General features: G+C 59.6%; 3 protein-coding genes and 1 non-coding gene across 6 annotated transcripts; 2 read left to right on the top strand and 2 right to left on the bottom strand.

The window, feature by feature from the left end:
• Positions 1–29: 29 nt before the first annotated feature.
• AGRP (agouti related neuropeptide) lies at positions 30–4,459 on the bottom strand. 2 transcript variants are annotated; one of them, XM_090149761.1, is made up of 4 exons: positions 2,799–4,459; positions 1,892–2,070; positions 1,689–1,777; positions 30–698 (listed from the first exon to the last, which is right to left on the bottom strand). In XM_090149761.1, the coding sequence occupies exons 2-4, from the start codon at positions 2,064–2,066 to the stop codon at positions 504–506; spliced, it is 459 nt and encodes a 152-aa protein (XP_090005887.1). In that variant the 5' UTR covers positions 2,067–2,070; positions 2,799–4,459; the 3' UTR covers positions 30–503. The 2 variants fall into 2 exon arrangements, with proteins under 2 accessions (XP_090005887.1, XP_031471413.2); XM_031615553.2 differs by having other exon boundaries at positions 1,892–4,459.
• LOC116244034 (SNF-related serine/threonine-protein kinase-like) lies at positions 4,328–8,910 on the top strand. 2 transcript variants are annotated; one of them, XM_031615549.2, is made up of 6 exons: positions 4,328–4,426; positions 5,398–5,996; positions 7,088–7,229; positions 7,344–7,556; positions 7,658–7,795; positions 7,877–8,910. In XM_031615549.2, the coding sequence occupies exons 2-6, from the start codon at positions 5,426–5,428 to the stop codon at positions 8,586–8,588; spliced, it is 1,776 nt and encodes a 591-aa protein (XP_031471409.2). In that variant the 5' UTR covers positions 4,328–4,426; positions 5,398–5,425; the 3' UTR covers positions 8,589–8,910. The 2 variants fall into 2 exon arrangements, with proteins under 2 accessions (XP_031471409.2, XP_090005884.1); XM_090149758.1 differs by lacking the exon at positions 4,328–4,426 and adding an exon at positions 4,429–4,447.
• A 72-nt stretch (positions 8,911–8,982) lies between these two features.
• On the bottom strand, positions 8,983–9,055 carry TRNAK-UUU (transfer RNA lysine (anticodon UUU)). Its single transcript has one exon. It is a non-coding gene; the product is annotated as a tRNA-Lys (tRNA).
• SETD6 (SET domain containing 6, protein lysine methyltransferase) lies at positions 9,033–13,494 on the top strand. The gene is made up of 8 exons (XM_031615550.2): positions 9,033–9,317; positions 9,394–9,538; positions 10,077–10,218; positions 10,482–10,676; positions 10,852–10,975; positions 11,361–11,541; positions 11,764–11,906; positions 12,318–13,494. The coding sequence occupies exons 1-8, from the start codon at positions 9,219–9,221 to the stop codon at positions 12,624–12,626; spliced, it is 1,338 nt and encodes a 445-aa protein (XP_031471410.1). The 5' UTR covers positions 9,033–9,218; the 3' UTR covers positions 12,627–13,494.
• The last annotated feature ends 476 nt before the right edge of the window (positions 13,495–13,970 follow it).

Below are 13,970 nucleotides of genomic sequence, written 5' to 3'. Positions count from 1 at the left end.
ACGCAGTTTGATAGTGATAGGACAGGGGAAATGCTTTAAACTAACAGAAGGGAACTATAGGTTCCTTCCCTCAGAGGACGGTGAGGGGCTGGCATTGCTGCCCAGGGCTGTGGGTGCCATTCCTGGAGATGCCCCACAACGTGGATGGGCACTGGGCAGCCCAAGCTGAGGGGTAGGCAGCCCATGGCAGGGGTTGGGGCTGGGTGGGCTTTGAGGTCCCTTCCAACCCAACCATGCTGTGATTCTATGATGTGGTGCTGAGCACAGCTGTAGGTGGCCCTGCTGAAGCCTGGTGGCACTCAGTGACCCCCACAGTCCCAAGCACAGCACAGTGTGTTCCCAGGGCAGGAAGGACGTCCCGCATCCCCTTGTTCCCAAGAGCACAAGCCCAGCACCCAGCACAGCCCACACTCAGCAATAGCAGTGCTATCTATCTGCTGCTTTATTGGAGCTGCAGAGGGGGAGGCTGGTGGGGATGAGTGAGCAGCCGTGTGTTATGGGCACTAGTTCTTGCCGCATGGGAAGGTGGTGCTGATCTTCCTGCAGTAGCAGAAGGCATTGAAAAACCGGCAGTAGCAGGTGGCACAGGGGTCACAGCAGGGGATCTGGTGGCCCAGGCAGGACTCCAGGAGACGGACGCAGCGGCGAGGGGAGCTCCGCTCCTCCCTGCCTGCAGCTTGCAGGGCCGTGGACAATGCCTGCAGGGGAGAGGAGGAGAGGGAGTGCTCATGGTCTACCCCGCTGCCAAAGAACTGTGTTAGCCAGAGGCTGAGGCACCTCCATCTCAAACAGGAAGCTGAGATATCCAGAATTCAACTTGCTCCTAGAAGAAGATACTTGGGGCTTGGTGCTGGTGATGCCAGCTCCTCTTCATGCTTTGCTTGCAGACCCCTGAGCGCAGGGGACCTAAGGCATCATCTGTGAAGACCTGCTTGGGATTCCCCTCTTCCCATCCAGCTGCAGCCTTCCTTCCCCTGGAGGTTACCTCCCTTCAAGGATCCTTGAACTGTTTGTCCATAGGAAAACAACCCTGGTCTCTCCAATCTCTCATTGTGGGATATTCCCAATGCCCTGCATCACTTCAGTGGCTCATCCATCAACCCCCCAGGTCTCCATCTGCCCCTGAGACGGAAGTCTGGTCCTCTGCAGAGACAGCAGGGGCAGGTTGCTTACACACTGCAACAGGAAGGGAGGTTGGCATTTCCTCCCAAAGGACCTGGCAATCATTGATTCATGTTTCTATTCCCCTTGGCTGGAAGTGTTCTCACAGTCCCCTCTGATTTTTAGCTGAACAATTGGTCTGGCTGGAGCAATTTCGAAAGAGGATATTTCACACCCACTTATCATTACGCTAATGTGTGGTGGGAAGGTTGGGTTCCCACAGTTTCTTAGGAAATGAAGCAGGGAAACCTCGCCTGCCTCCAGCCAGCTCACCTCCCAGCTCCTGCAGCAGCGTCCCTGAAAGCCAACCCCAAACAGGGGGGCTTTCTTGGCCCTTCTATTTCCAGCTTCCCTGACTCCCAGCGTGTCCACACCCCTCAGCAGGCAACGAAGGGATGCTCCCTTCCTGTGCAGCATCTCGTGAAGTGTTTGCTCCAAACCACCCCAGGGCACAGAGAAGCCTGATGCGGCTCAAAGCAGCCCTGTTTGGGGCGTTTTTAGGAAAACAAAAACTCTCGGTGTGTTACCTGTGGTTCCAGCATGCTGCTTTTCTGCAGGAGGTTACCATCACCTTCTTGCACCTCCATCTGATCCAAGTCCAGCCTGGGAATAGCTCCTGTGAAACAGAGAGAGGCTGGGCAAGGTGGGCACTGCGGGCTGAGCAGGAGCTCCGTGCTTCAGTTTTGGGGAGCTGGCTGTCCCAGCGAAGGCTGAGGATCGTGGGACTCACCAGCAAGCTCCACTGACAGCTCCTTGGCCTTGCGCAGCAGGCTGGGGTAGCGGGCTCTGTCTGCCTCCTCCAGCCCAGAGCTCATCTTCTGCAGGGGGCTGTGGCTGAGGTCCGAGCTGAGGATGGCCTGGATCCCCTGCAGCAGCCCGTAGCACAGCAGCAGTGCGTTCAGCATGGTCCTGGAGCAACGTGCACAGAGAGCAAGCGGCCAGCATCAGCCCGGCCCCTCTGCCAGCAGTGCTGCCAGCTCGGGTGCCTTCCTGCACCCCAGCTCTGGGCTGTCTTCTCTGTGATGCTCCCCAGAGGTGTTTGGCAGCCAGTCTTACAGACAGGTATGCAACACTGTGGGCAGGAGCGTGGTGAGCGGATGGGAGCAGCTTCCTACGGTTGCAGCCAGAGGCCTCCTGCACTGTCCTGGGCATTGCAGCTGGAGCTGCAGTGACAGGAATGTCCCCAAAAGGCCATGGGACATCCCTGTGTTTTGTGAAAGCTCCTGCAATGGAGAGGCTGAGGCCACCGTGGGGTTTGGGCACAACAAACAACAGCGGGGCTTTGGGAAGATCACTACAGGGCAATGTGGAGCAGACAGAGAGTGGGCATGGATAGAGGACCTTCAGGTCTGCGTGTGACAGCAAAGGCCCTTGCAGTGGCTGTGGCAGCTCTGCGCCACACATTTACCCTAAAAAACCCTACAAAGACAGAAGAGCTTTCATGCATAGCCTCCAGTCATGCTGCCAGGAGCATCCCCAGGTGGGACCAGCCCCTCTCCCTTCCCGTCCTTCACTCACGGGGGAACCCAGAGCTTTTTTACCCCACAGTGCCACCCCACTCCATGCCACAGGCACCCAGCGGGGTGCTCCCCACACCCATCCCTGCCCCACAGCCCCTTCCTTGCAGACCCACTGACCTCCAGCCGATGTGGGGCTGCAGGCGCTGCTCTGCAGGGCTCGCTCAGAGTCGCTCTGCCTCGATGTCCTCCCTCCCCACATCTCTCCGGGATCTTATATCGGCTCCTGGTTAATTAAGTGCCTCAGCCACATGACCCCGCTAAGCAGCAGGTAGGTGGGCTCTGCTGCAGACGGGGCTTTGTCTGGATGGCAAAGCACCAGCGGGGCGTGGGTGGGACGGAGTGCTGCTGTGTGGGGCTGCAGCCAGGAACTGGTGCCCACTCGTCCCAAAATCCAAACAAGCCTATGCAGCGATGCTGCCCCTGTGTTGGTACCCAGGGACAGAGGACCAGTGATGGACACACAGCTTCCTCCTGCATCCTCACACACCGGCAATGCTTCTGGCCCAACATCAGCCCCTGTCCCCTTCCTCCACCAGCACTCTGTGGCTTTGGGAGGCCTGCTCTAAGTGCCCCCTGTCCTTGCAGCCTTCAGGAACCAGCAAAGCCATGGAAAGGAGCAGCTCTGATGCCAGAGGAGCCTCTGAGTGAACCCAGCCCCACTTCCTCATCCTTCTCCACGCTCTGGAGAAAGCCCTGTAGCTCCTGGCATGAGCCCAGCCACGGTCCAGAGCTCATTACAGCCTCTGCTCCCAGCCACTGCCCAGCTGCAGATCCTCCAGGCACCGACTGTGTCTCCTTCACTCATCCTTTCCAGGACCTGCAGCCTCAGAGCGCTCAGCATCCCAGCCTCAGCTGCACCCCAGGAAGAAGGAGGAGTGCTGAGTCCCACAGCTGCGTGCGGATGTGGTTCCTTTGGCTTCTCAGTGCTTGAGCACCACACCCAAACCCAAAGGAAGCTGCAGTGAACCTGGTGCAGCCCCAGCCTCACAGCAACGGGGCCAGGTAGGGATGGAGGAGTCACCTCTGCATCCACCTTGCTCACATCAGTCCTCCTGCAGCCCCACACCCAGCTGGGATCCCTGCATCCTGTACCCAGCTGGGATGCCCACACTTCACAGCCATTTGGGATGCCCATATCACAAACCCATTTGGGATGCTCATACCTCACAGCCATTTGGGATGCCCACATCACACACCCACTTGGGATGCCCACCCCTCACACCCAGCTGGGTCCCCATGCACAACACCCACTCAGAACCCCCTGCACAGCACCCTGCTGCCATAGCAGGATGCAGACCCCATTCCTGTGCCCTCAGCCCACAGCAGTGACGCCAGCTTGGAGCGGGGCTCATTATGAGCTGCGGGTTTCTGGGAAGGCATTAACATTGCCGAGGCGGCCGAGCGCTGAGAGCTTTTTAATCTGCGGGTGCTCGGCCGGGCAGTAACGAGCTAAATGAGCAGCCCGCATCGCTTCCAGGAAAAGAGCGGCCGCAGCGTGGCCGTCCCGCACGTGTCCGTATGGGATTCATCCCCCGGGAACGGCGGGGGCGGGTTGGGGAGGGGAAGAGGAGCGGACTGGAAGCCGAGCCGGGTGCGATGAGCTGCGCCCGGCCTCAGCCAGGATGCGGGGTGGGGGGTGCGGGACGGACGGGGGCCCTTTAAGGCTGCGGGCCGGAGCACGCTGACGTCAGCGGGGCGGGCGCTCCGGGACGCCGCAGCCCCGCGGCCCCGAGCTCCGCCGTGCGGTGAGTGCGGGACACCCGGGGGTACAGCGGGGGGCTGAGGGATGGGGGGGAGGCGGGGGTGGATTGCGAGGGGTCGGACGTAGGGTTTGGGAGTGGTATTTGGGGGCTGGGGGGGGGGGGGAGATGGGGTGGGAGGTTGGAGAGGTGCGGTGGTTGTGTTGGGGTGCTGGGAGTTGGGGTGCGCTGGGGATGCGGAGCTGGGGGGGGGTTGGGGCGCTGGGGTGCTCTAGGTTGGGATGGCCGTGGTCGTTTTGGGGTGCTGGGAACTGGAGGGTGGCGTTTTGGGGTGCTTGATTGGGGATTGGAGATTGGGGTGCTGGAGGTGGGGATATCGGGGTGCTGAGGGCTGGTGGCATTGGGGTGCACGGGGTACCGGGGATCAGGAGGTTGGGGTGTTGGAGTGCTGTTGGGGTGCTCAGTAACACCCTCAGGGTTGGGGGGTGCTGGAAGTGGGGCTGTTGGGATGCTCGGGGTGCTGGAGACCACAGGGGCACTCTGGTGTCTGGGGACATGGCTGATGACGCACTGAACAGGTTGCCCAAGGAGGCTGTGGATGCCCCATCCCTGCAGGCACTCAAGGCCAGGCTGGATGTGGCTCTGGGCAGCCTGGTCTGCTGGTTGGCGACCTGCACACAGCAGGGGGTTGGAACTGGATGAGCACTGTGCTCCTTTGCAACCCAGGCCATTCTATAGTTCTATGATTCTATGATACGGGGTGCTGAGGTGCCCAGGATGCTGAGAACCAGGCGGGATATTGGGGTGCCTGGGGATGGGGAGGTGGGTGCATTGGGATGCCCACAGTGCTGGGGCTGCTGGTGCTGAGGTCCTGGAGGTGGAGCGCTGTGCTGCTGGGGCGCCAAGGGATGTAGGGATGCACAGGGTCCACTCGGGCCGCCGTGCAGTGGGACGACAGTGGGTGTTGGGGTGCTCAGGAATTGGGATGCCCTCTCTCAGCACCCTTTGCCCTGCAGCGCCCGATGCCCGTCCCCGCCCGGCGCCATGGCCGAGGGCAAAATCGCGGGGCTGTACGACCTGGAGCGCACGCTGGGTAAGGGCCACTTCGCCGTGGTGAAGCTGGCCAGGCACGTCTTCACGGGGCAGCGCGTGGCCGTCAAGGTGATCGACAAGAGCAAGCTAGCGGGCGAAGCGGCGGGGCAGCTGCTGCAGGAGGTGCGCTGCATGAAGCTGGTGCAGCACCCCAACGTGGTGCGCCTCTACGAGGTCATCGACACCCACGCCAAGCTCTACCTCATCCTGGAGCTGGGCGACGGCGGCGATATGTTCGACCACATCATGAGGCACGAGAGCGGCCTGGCCGAGCCCCGCGCCAAGCATTACTTCGCCCAGATCGTCCACGCCATCTCCTACTGCCACAAGCTGCACGTGGTGCACCGCGACCTCAAGCCCGAGAACGTGGTCTTCTTCCAGGAGCAGGGGGTGGTCAAGCTGACGGACTTTGGCTTCAGCAACCGCTTCCAGCCCGGCAAGATGCTCACCACCAGCTGTGGCTCGCTGGCATACTCGGCACCAGAGATCCTGCTTGGGGATGAGTACGATGCTCCAGCTGTGGGTAAGGGTCTGGAGGTCTCCCATGCCTCCTGCGCTCCCATTTATTGCCATCTTGGTATGCATGTGGGCTTGTGTTTCAGTTTCTTGTGGCTCTTTGGGCATCCTCAGAGCCCTGTGGGACAAACCCTGCCCCAGCGATGCTCGGCTGAGCACATCATGGCCCTGGCAGCAATTGGATGTGGGAAGGAAACCTGCTTAGGATGCAGCCGCCTCCAGCTCCCAAAGTTTCCTCCGGGCGCTTCCTGCTGGTGCTTTGGGCCATGGGAGGAGAAGGAGGACTGGGAGTCCAGCCAGCCCTGCGGGGAGCTGGGGCAGGAGGTCTGGGCAAAACACAGTGCTGGAGCTTTGCAAGGAAACAGCCCGGTTTCAGCATGGGGCGAGGTGAAGGATTCTAAGCTGAGAGCTGTCAGGGCTCGGAGGGGTGGTGGGAATACGAATACGGGGCTCTGCAAAAGCAAATCAAGCAAGGAAACTGGCACGGATGAGAAATTTTAAAATGCACAGGCACTTAAGAAGCTGAAGGTATTAAGGGAGAGCCTGCGCTCAGCATCCTAAAAATAAGTGGTTTTGCAATAGGAAGAAAATCAGTCTCTGCCAGGCGGGGCGGGAGCTGTGCACAGGGCTGTCTCTGCAGCGGGGCTGCGTGTGGTCACAAGGAGGCACGTGAAGATGAGTGCTGCTGCAGCTGGCACAGGGCTGGCCCCGGCCCCGGGGTGGGGCAGCCCATTTGGGGTGTGCTTGCACAGCTGGGAAGGGCTGACCCAGAGCCTGGGGTGTGGGGAGTTTTGGTGACACTGCTGCCCTGCTCTGGGGACCTCCTCCAGAGGGGCTGGCACTGGGGTGAAGGCTGCAGGTGCGTGCTGGAGCCCCATCCTTATGGCACCTGGGCACCAGACCCACGGCCAGATTTGGGGGGCCTGTATGCAGCCATCCCTATGTGTGTTGGGGAGGAGCTGAAGTGCCACGGGGGGCTGTGTCCCGTGGGGGGTCCCCGATCCCTGCCAGCTGGGATTTTCCCTAATGGGCTGGCAGCCGTCACATTTTAGCTTCCTCAGGAGCTCACTGACTCTCATCTTCCTCTTCCTCTTGCAGACATCTGGAGCCTGGGGGTCATCCTCTACATGCTGGTGTGCGGACAGCCGCCCTTCCAGGAGGCCAACGACAGCGAGACGCTCACCATGATCATGGACTGCCGTTACACCGTGCCCCCACACGTCTCCGCACAGTGCTCCGAGTAGGCAGCTCTCCCCGTCCCCATGGGAGCCCCGTGGGAGCCGGAGGGATGGGGCCGGGGCCGGGGGAAGGCTCTGGCTGTGCTCATCCCGGTGTCCCTTCCTTCCCCGGGCAGCCTCATCTCCAGGATGCTGCAGCGGGACCCCCGGCAGAGAGCCTCCCTGGAGCAGATCGAGGGCCACGCGTGGCTGCAGGGGGTGGATCCGTCCCCAGCCAGCCGCTGCCTGCTGCCCCTCACCTCGCACAAGCGCGTGTCCCAGGAGGAGCACGAGATCATCATCCAGGCCATGACGTGCGGGCACATCGCCGACCGCGACACCATCCAGGAGTGAGCGGCAGCCAGAGGGGGGCGGAGGGAGGGAGGTCCGGCGGTGCCGATGTGAGCGCGGCCATCGGGTTCTGATGCTCGTCCTTCCCGGTGTCGCGCAGGGCGCTGGAGGCCGACCGCTACAACCACATCACGGCCACCTACTTTCTGCTGGCCGAGAGGATGCTGCGGGAGAAACAGGAGGAACAGAGCCGCCGTCAGAGCCTCGTCTACGACCTGGCCAAGCAGGTGCAAAGCAGGTGAGCCCCAGCTGCCCCCCAGGACCCCAAGCCCCACGCGGCTGGGTGCTGACCCCCCTCCGTGCCCTTCCCCACGCTCAGGACCGACCTCTCGGACACGTTCGGCCCTGGGGACGGCACCGGGGGCCGTCAGCCCGTAGCAGAGGTTCCTGGCGGCTCCCAGCCCAGCAGCGGGCGTCAGCCCCCCCGGGTGCTGCTGAAGGCTCCCACCATCGATACGGCCATCACCAAAAGCACCCCGGCCCTGCAGCAAATCTGCGAGGAGGAAGAAGAGGAGGAGGAAGAGGAATGCAGACCCGGCGTGACGGAGAGGAAAAGCAGCTCCTTGAACCAGGAGCAGATGAGAGATTTCCTCCGTGCCGGGGCCCGTCGGCCGCCGTGCCGCGGGGAGGTGCTGGGCTGGGGGGCCGAGCCGGGGGGCCGGGCGGGGTACCGGGGTGCCGGCGGAGCCCGAGGGCCCCCGGAGCCGCGGGGGGACGGGAGGGGCGGCGCGGGGACCCCCGAGGGCAGGGAGGGCTCGGGGCGTCCCGGGGAAAGGGGGGGAGCCGACCCCGCCGCCTCCCCGGGGCCGAAGGAGAAACGCGCGACGGGGGTCCGCGGGGGGGCGGGGGGCAGCGAGGGGGAGGCGGAGAACGTGATAAAGCTGGACCCGGGTAAGGGCAAGAGCGGCAGCCTGAGGGAGCGGCTGATGCAGTTCCCGCTGTGCGAGAAAGCTTTGGCCTTCAAGATCCACCCCGGCCCCAAGGAGAGCCTGCTGTCCCTGGGGCAGTTCAACTGCTGCCACGTCATTTAGCCCCGCGGCCGGGCGTTTTTTAACTACTAGAAATGATTTTTTTAAATAGTCTATTTTAATGTAACGACATAGAGACGGCTATATCCCCTGCCTGAGCTCCCGTGGGCCACGGCCACGCGTCCCCAGCCTGCGCTGTTCCCCCCCCCCCCCGTTCGCCCCCCCACAACGCGCTTCCTATTTATTACCTCTTTGTTTTCTTGCTGGCAAGAAATGAACGCACGAGGCGGGGGCCGCCGCTCGGCCCGGGCTGCGCTGCACGGAGTGGATGGGAGCCGCCGGGAAGCAAAGTTCGTCGGTGCAATAAAACCGCGCTTCGGTTTGACGGCTCGGGCTGCGTCTGCCGGGGCTGCGGGCGGGACGGGGAGCGGCGCCGGGCGCCTAAAGGATAAAGCGGCGCCTGAACAGGGGCTTGAACCCTGGACCCTCAGATTAAAAGTCTGATGCTCTCCCAACTGAGCTATCCAGGCTCACGTGGGGCTGCTGGGCGGTGCTCGCCACGGCCCGCGGAGGACCGCAGAGGGACGCGGACGCGTTCTCGCCCCGCAGCGCCTTTTTGTCCCGCCGCGGCCACCGTCCGCGGGGGGGCGGGGCTTAGCGCCGCCCGGAAGTGCGCGCGGCCCACGTGCGGCCATGGCGGCCCCGGCCAAGCGGCGCAGGGCGGCGGGGCCGGACCCCACGGCGGGCTTCGTGGCGTGGTGCGAGGCGGCGGGCGTGGAGCTCAGCCCCAAGGTGAGCGCCGGCGGGGAGCGGGCCCGACCCCGGAGCGGGCGGAAAGCCGCGGGGCTGAGCGGGGCTGTCCCCGCAGGTGTCCATCAGCCGGCGGGGCACGGTGTCGGGCTACGGGCTGCTGGCCGCCGCCGACCTGGAGCCGGGAGAGCTGCTGTTCTCCGTGCCGCGCAGCGCGCTGCTGTCCCAGCACACGTGCGCCATCCGAGCCCTGCTGCACGACGGTGAGCGCCGCGCGGGGCCTCCCGCTGCTCCACCTTACCGCGTCTTGTCCGTAAGCGGGGCCGGGGAGCGGTACTGGCTCTGGGGTTCTGTGCTTTGTGTACGAGTGGGGCTGCGGTGAAGCGCAGGGCTCGGTCCTGCTGCCTGCACCGCGATGGAAAAGCTCCTCTCTTAGGGGACAGCACGGCCCTCCCGGCCCAGGGCTCGCTTCAGTGCTGGGAGGAAGCCGTTCTGGTTTCACGCACGTGGGTGAAGTGCCAGCACGGGGCGGCAGCTCCCGGTCCTGCAGCAGCCAGGCCGGGGGGAAGCACAGAACGGCGTGAGGGGGAAGAGACCTTGAAGGTCATCTCATTTGCAGCCCTGTACTGGGATGTTGCCCGCTAGCTGTGAAGGCAGCCTATAAACCAGGGCGTTTTCTCGTTGCTCTGAGTCGCTGCTGCACACTTTAGTTCTGGGAAAATACATTTTTCGGAGCAATTGATTAAAATCTCAAATCAACCTCAGTTATTTATGTTTTCTTTGATACATCTGGTTGTGTAGCCCAGGAGTCCCTGCAGAGCCAGTCTGGGTGGGTGCCGCTGCTGCTGGCCCTGCTGCACGAATACACAACCAGCACCTCCCGCTGGCAGCCCTACTTCTCCCTCTGGCAGGACTTCAGCAGCTTGGATCACCCCATGTTCTGGTAAGGCGAAAGCCAGCAGCTCTGCGGAGGGCCCGGTGCTGCAGCTGAAGGGATGTGGGTGTGCTGGGTGACTTCAGCTGCTCCAGCCCCGTGCTGTGAGGGGCAGCAGCCTAAGATCGCTGTGAGGCGCTAAATGAGGTTGCAACTCCCTGGAACAGAAAACAGAGCTCCACAGAGTACAAGAAGCTGCTGTTCTGAAGGAGTTCAGACCCTTCTTCCTTAGGGGCAGATGGAGATAGAGCTGCTAGTTTTGTTTGCAACAGGCCAGAAGAAGAGCGAACGAAGCTCCTGCAGGGCACTGGCATCCCCGAGGCAGTGGACAAGGACCTGGTTAACATCCAGCTGGAGTACAGCTCCATCATCCTGCCCTTCATGAAGTCCCACCCCGATATCTTTGACCCTGAGCTGCACACGCTGGAGCTGTACAAGCAGCTGGTGGCTTTTGTCATGGCTTACAGGTGAGCAGTGAGGGTTTGCTCTGATGTAGGGGAGGAAAGATGAGCAAGGGGAGAAGAGGGTGGTAAGCGATTGCAGGCTTTATGATTTAAGAGAGCAAGAATAAGCTAAAGCTTGCCCTTGTATTATTGTATTGCAAGGTATAAAACAGGATTGTCTTCATGTCCCTGGTCATAGCTTTCAGGAGCCCTTGGAGGAGGAAGATGAAGATGAGAAGGGCCCCAATCCTCCCATGATGGTGCCTGTAGCTGATATTTTGAATCATGTGGCCAACCACAACGCCAGCCTGGAATATGCTCCTGTGAGTGCCAGGGCCCTGTGCCCCTTCCCTGCATGACTGCCTCTCTGAGGCCAGAGCAGCACTGCCCACTGCCAGGGCAACAAGTGGACATGGATCTTATTCATTGTAAGCTGTTCTGTGTGACACACACAGCTGCTGTTTGCTTTGTTACAGCCAGGAAGAATTTAGGATCAGGTGAACCTTCCTAAAGATGCTCTTGCTGTAGGGCAGGACCTGAAGCTTGTTTCTCCTGTTGCTCACTGTTGTTGTACACAGAATATCACACGTTAGGCACATACCTGGATCACTTTCCTGGGGAAAACCAACACCATGCTCCAAGAAGCACCCCATTAAGGAGCAGTAGGATTGCTACAGCTCTCAGAGCCTCTACTCTCTCTGCTTGCAGAGTTGTTTACGGATGGTTACAACACAACCCATCAGCAAAGGGAAGGAGATCTTCAACACCTACGGGCAGATGGCCAACTGGCAGCTCCTGCACATGTATGGCTTTGCAGAGCCATATCCAGGCAACACCAACGACACAGCTGACATCCAGATGGTGACCGTACGCAAGGCAGCACTGCAGCGTGAGTGGCACCCACAGCCATGCTGGGAAAGGATGGGGCAGGGGTCACTCCTGTTAAGCAGTGATGTAATGAAACGGGGCTCAGGGTGAAGGGAAATGAGGCTGTTCCATGGCACTTTAGGTGCTGGGGCTATGCTACAGCTTTCTGCTTCCTGTTTCCCCTTCTGCCATCACCGCTACTGCAAACTGAGTTGGGTTTGCAGCTCTGTTGTCTTCAAAACAGGTGCCAAAAGCAAAGCACAGCAGCAGCTGGTTGCTGAACAGTGGGACTTCTTGTGCCAGTTGGAGATGGTGGGTGAGGAAGGCGCCTTTGTGCTGGGCTGGGATGAAGTGCTGACAGAGGAGGAGCTGTCCACAACCCTGAAGGTGAGCAGTGTTGAGTGATGACCACCTGGATAAAGAGCTGCACAGGAAAGGGCACAGACTATACTGCAGCTTTTAGAACCATAGCAGAACAGTGAAATGAAGGCAGACAAGCACATGAACTCTTGGTGTGAGAAGTGGTCGGTGTGACTGCCCTCCTCTCCTGGATGAACCCTCCCCCTCCCTCCCCTCCATACTTAAGTTTTGGCTTCAAACAGCTCTTTGGCTGAGGTTTGCTGTCTGGATGCTCTTCCACATCCCTTGGCATTAGCTATTACTCTCTCACTGAGGCATAATTCCTCAGCTGGGGAATAACTCACCTGCCCCATGTGACCCAAAGACTGCACTGCTCTAGGGAAGAAAGCCTGAGGTACTCACACTTCCCCTGAGCTGTCTCTGGTTGGGTCATTGCAGGTGCTGTGCATGTCAGAAGAAGAGTTCAAGGAGTACAAGGAACACGATGGCTGGGAGGAGGACAGTGAGGAAGAGGAAAACTCAACCCTTTCTAACGCAGCTCTCTCCAGACTGAAAGCCCCTTGTAAGATGCTCCTTTATGACAGCGTGCTGCTGACCCTGGAGTCATACAGGTCAGACCTGAGAGCAGAGCAGGACTTGCTCAATAAGGAGGTTTACGAGAAACTGAGTCGAAGAGAACAGCAAGCCTTGCATGTACGCTACGGACAGAAAAGGATCTTGCATCAGCTGCTAGAGCTTGTACAATAAAAGCCTCGCTGCCCCTGGGTATCAGCTGCCCAGAACTCAGTGCTGCCCAGTGCTCAGACAGAAGGTCAGCCTTCAGCCATCTCTTCTGCAGCAGCAAGGATGGGAGGCAAGATGTGCCCACTTGCCCCTCATACAGCTTCTGGCTTTTTAGCTACCTCTGCATAAAGAACAATTTTGCAGAGCACAAGAGTAGTCTTAGGTGACCTTACAGTGAGAGGGCTGGAGCACAGCCATCCCTTTCATCTAGAGGACTTGGTAAATCCCACGTCTTGTCATGGCTGCTTAGTGAAGACTGGCATACACCATCATTGTAAGTGGGTTCCCTCACTCAGCATCAGAGATTTGAGGCCATCACTGTGCCTCGTCCAGGCAAGCAAGGCAGAAATCCAGCTGGTAGCTCTTACCTCACAGAAAGGCAGAGCAGAAGTGCTGAGAACTGAACAGCTCACCTATACTTCAATACTGCAAGCAGGAGCCCATCTGTTTCTGGCTTTCATGGAGGCTCAGTACAGCACAATGATTCCTCTCACCTCTGCAGAAGGCATTCTGTAAGTGCTTGAGATTCTGAGAGCAGTCACAGATCTGCAGGTGCTGCAGGTTGGGTTTTTGATACATGCCCTAACTAAGGCACCACTACTGTACATCCACATATAGCCTTATTTTTCCCTTGGCAGCTTTGTAAGATAACACGCTGGAGGTTTGCAGGCCAAGCTATGTTAAATAAAGATAGAGTTTCTTACCCAGCCAATGCTGTCTACTTCAGCAGGATACAAAACCCCCCTCAAGAAGATCTCTGCAATAATTTTAGCTGCAGTGACAGCAAATGAGCAAAGCTTAGCTGCAGCCCTACCTGCACTGCTGAGGTCCAGAGTGCTTTAACATTACTGCTGGTAATGGAGTAATGCATTGACTGTTCAGAGTCCAGTCTGCCATCCTGGCTTGGCTCTCTACAGCAGGTTAGATTTCAAACTAGGCACACAGAAGTGAATGGAAAGGTTATTCTTTCAAACAAAGGGCGTTACAACCAGAGGGCATTATACCCAGGGTCCCTGCTGGCAAGGACACTGGAATCCCCCCAGAGCTGGCACCATCACAGTGCCAGCTGTGGGTTCTTTCCCTCATTACAAAGAAACAAGGTCACCTGTACCCTCCTACCAGCCCATTAACTTCACATAACACAGGTTGGGATTTTGGCAGAGTCCCATCTGCCTCTCACCCTCTTTTATACCAGCCTGACAGCTCCTAAGGCCTAAAGGGAACCAGATGTGTACAGCAGTATTAGTACAGAAGCACAGAGACCTTTGAGCTTTAGCAGAGCCAGCACTGGGAGCTGGCAGGACAAGT

The sequence above is a fragment of the Phasianus colchicus genome, chromosome 13 (genome assembly GCF_987193195.1).
Source record: "Phasianus colchicus chromosome 13, bPhaCol1.hap1.1, whole genome shotgun sequence".
NCBI lineage: Eukaryota > Metazoa > Chordata > Aves > Galliformes > Phasianidae > Phasianus > Phasianus colchicus.
This window is presented reverse-complemented; position numbering and strand designations above follow the sequence as displayed.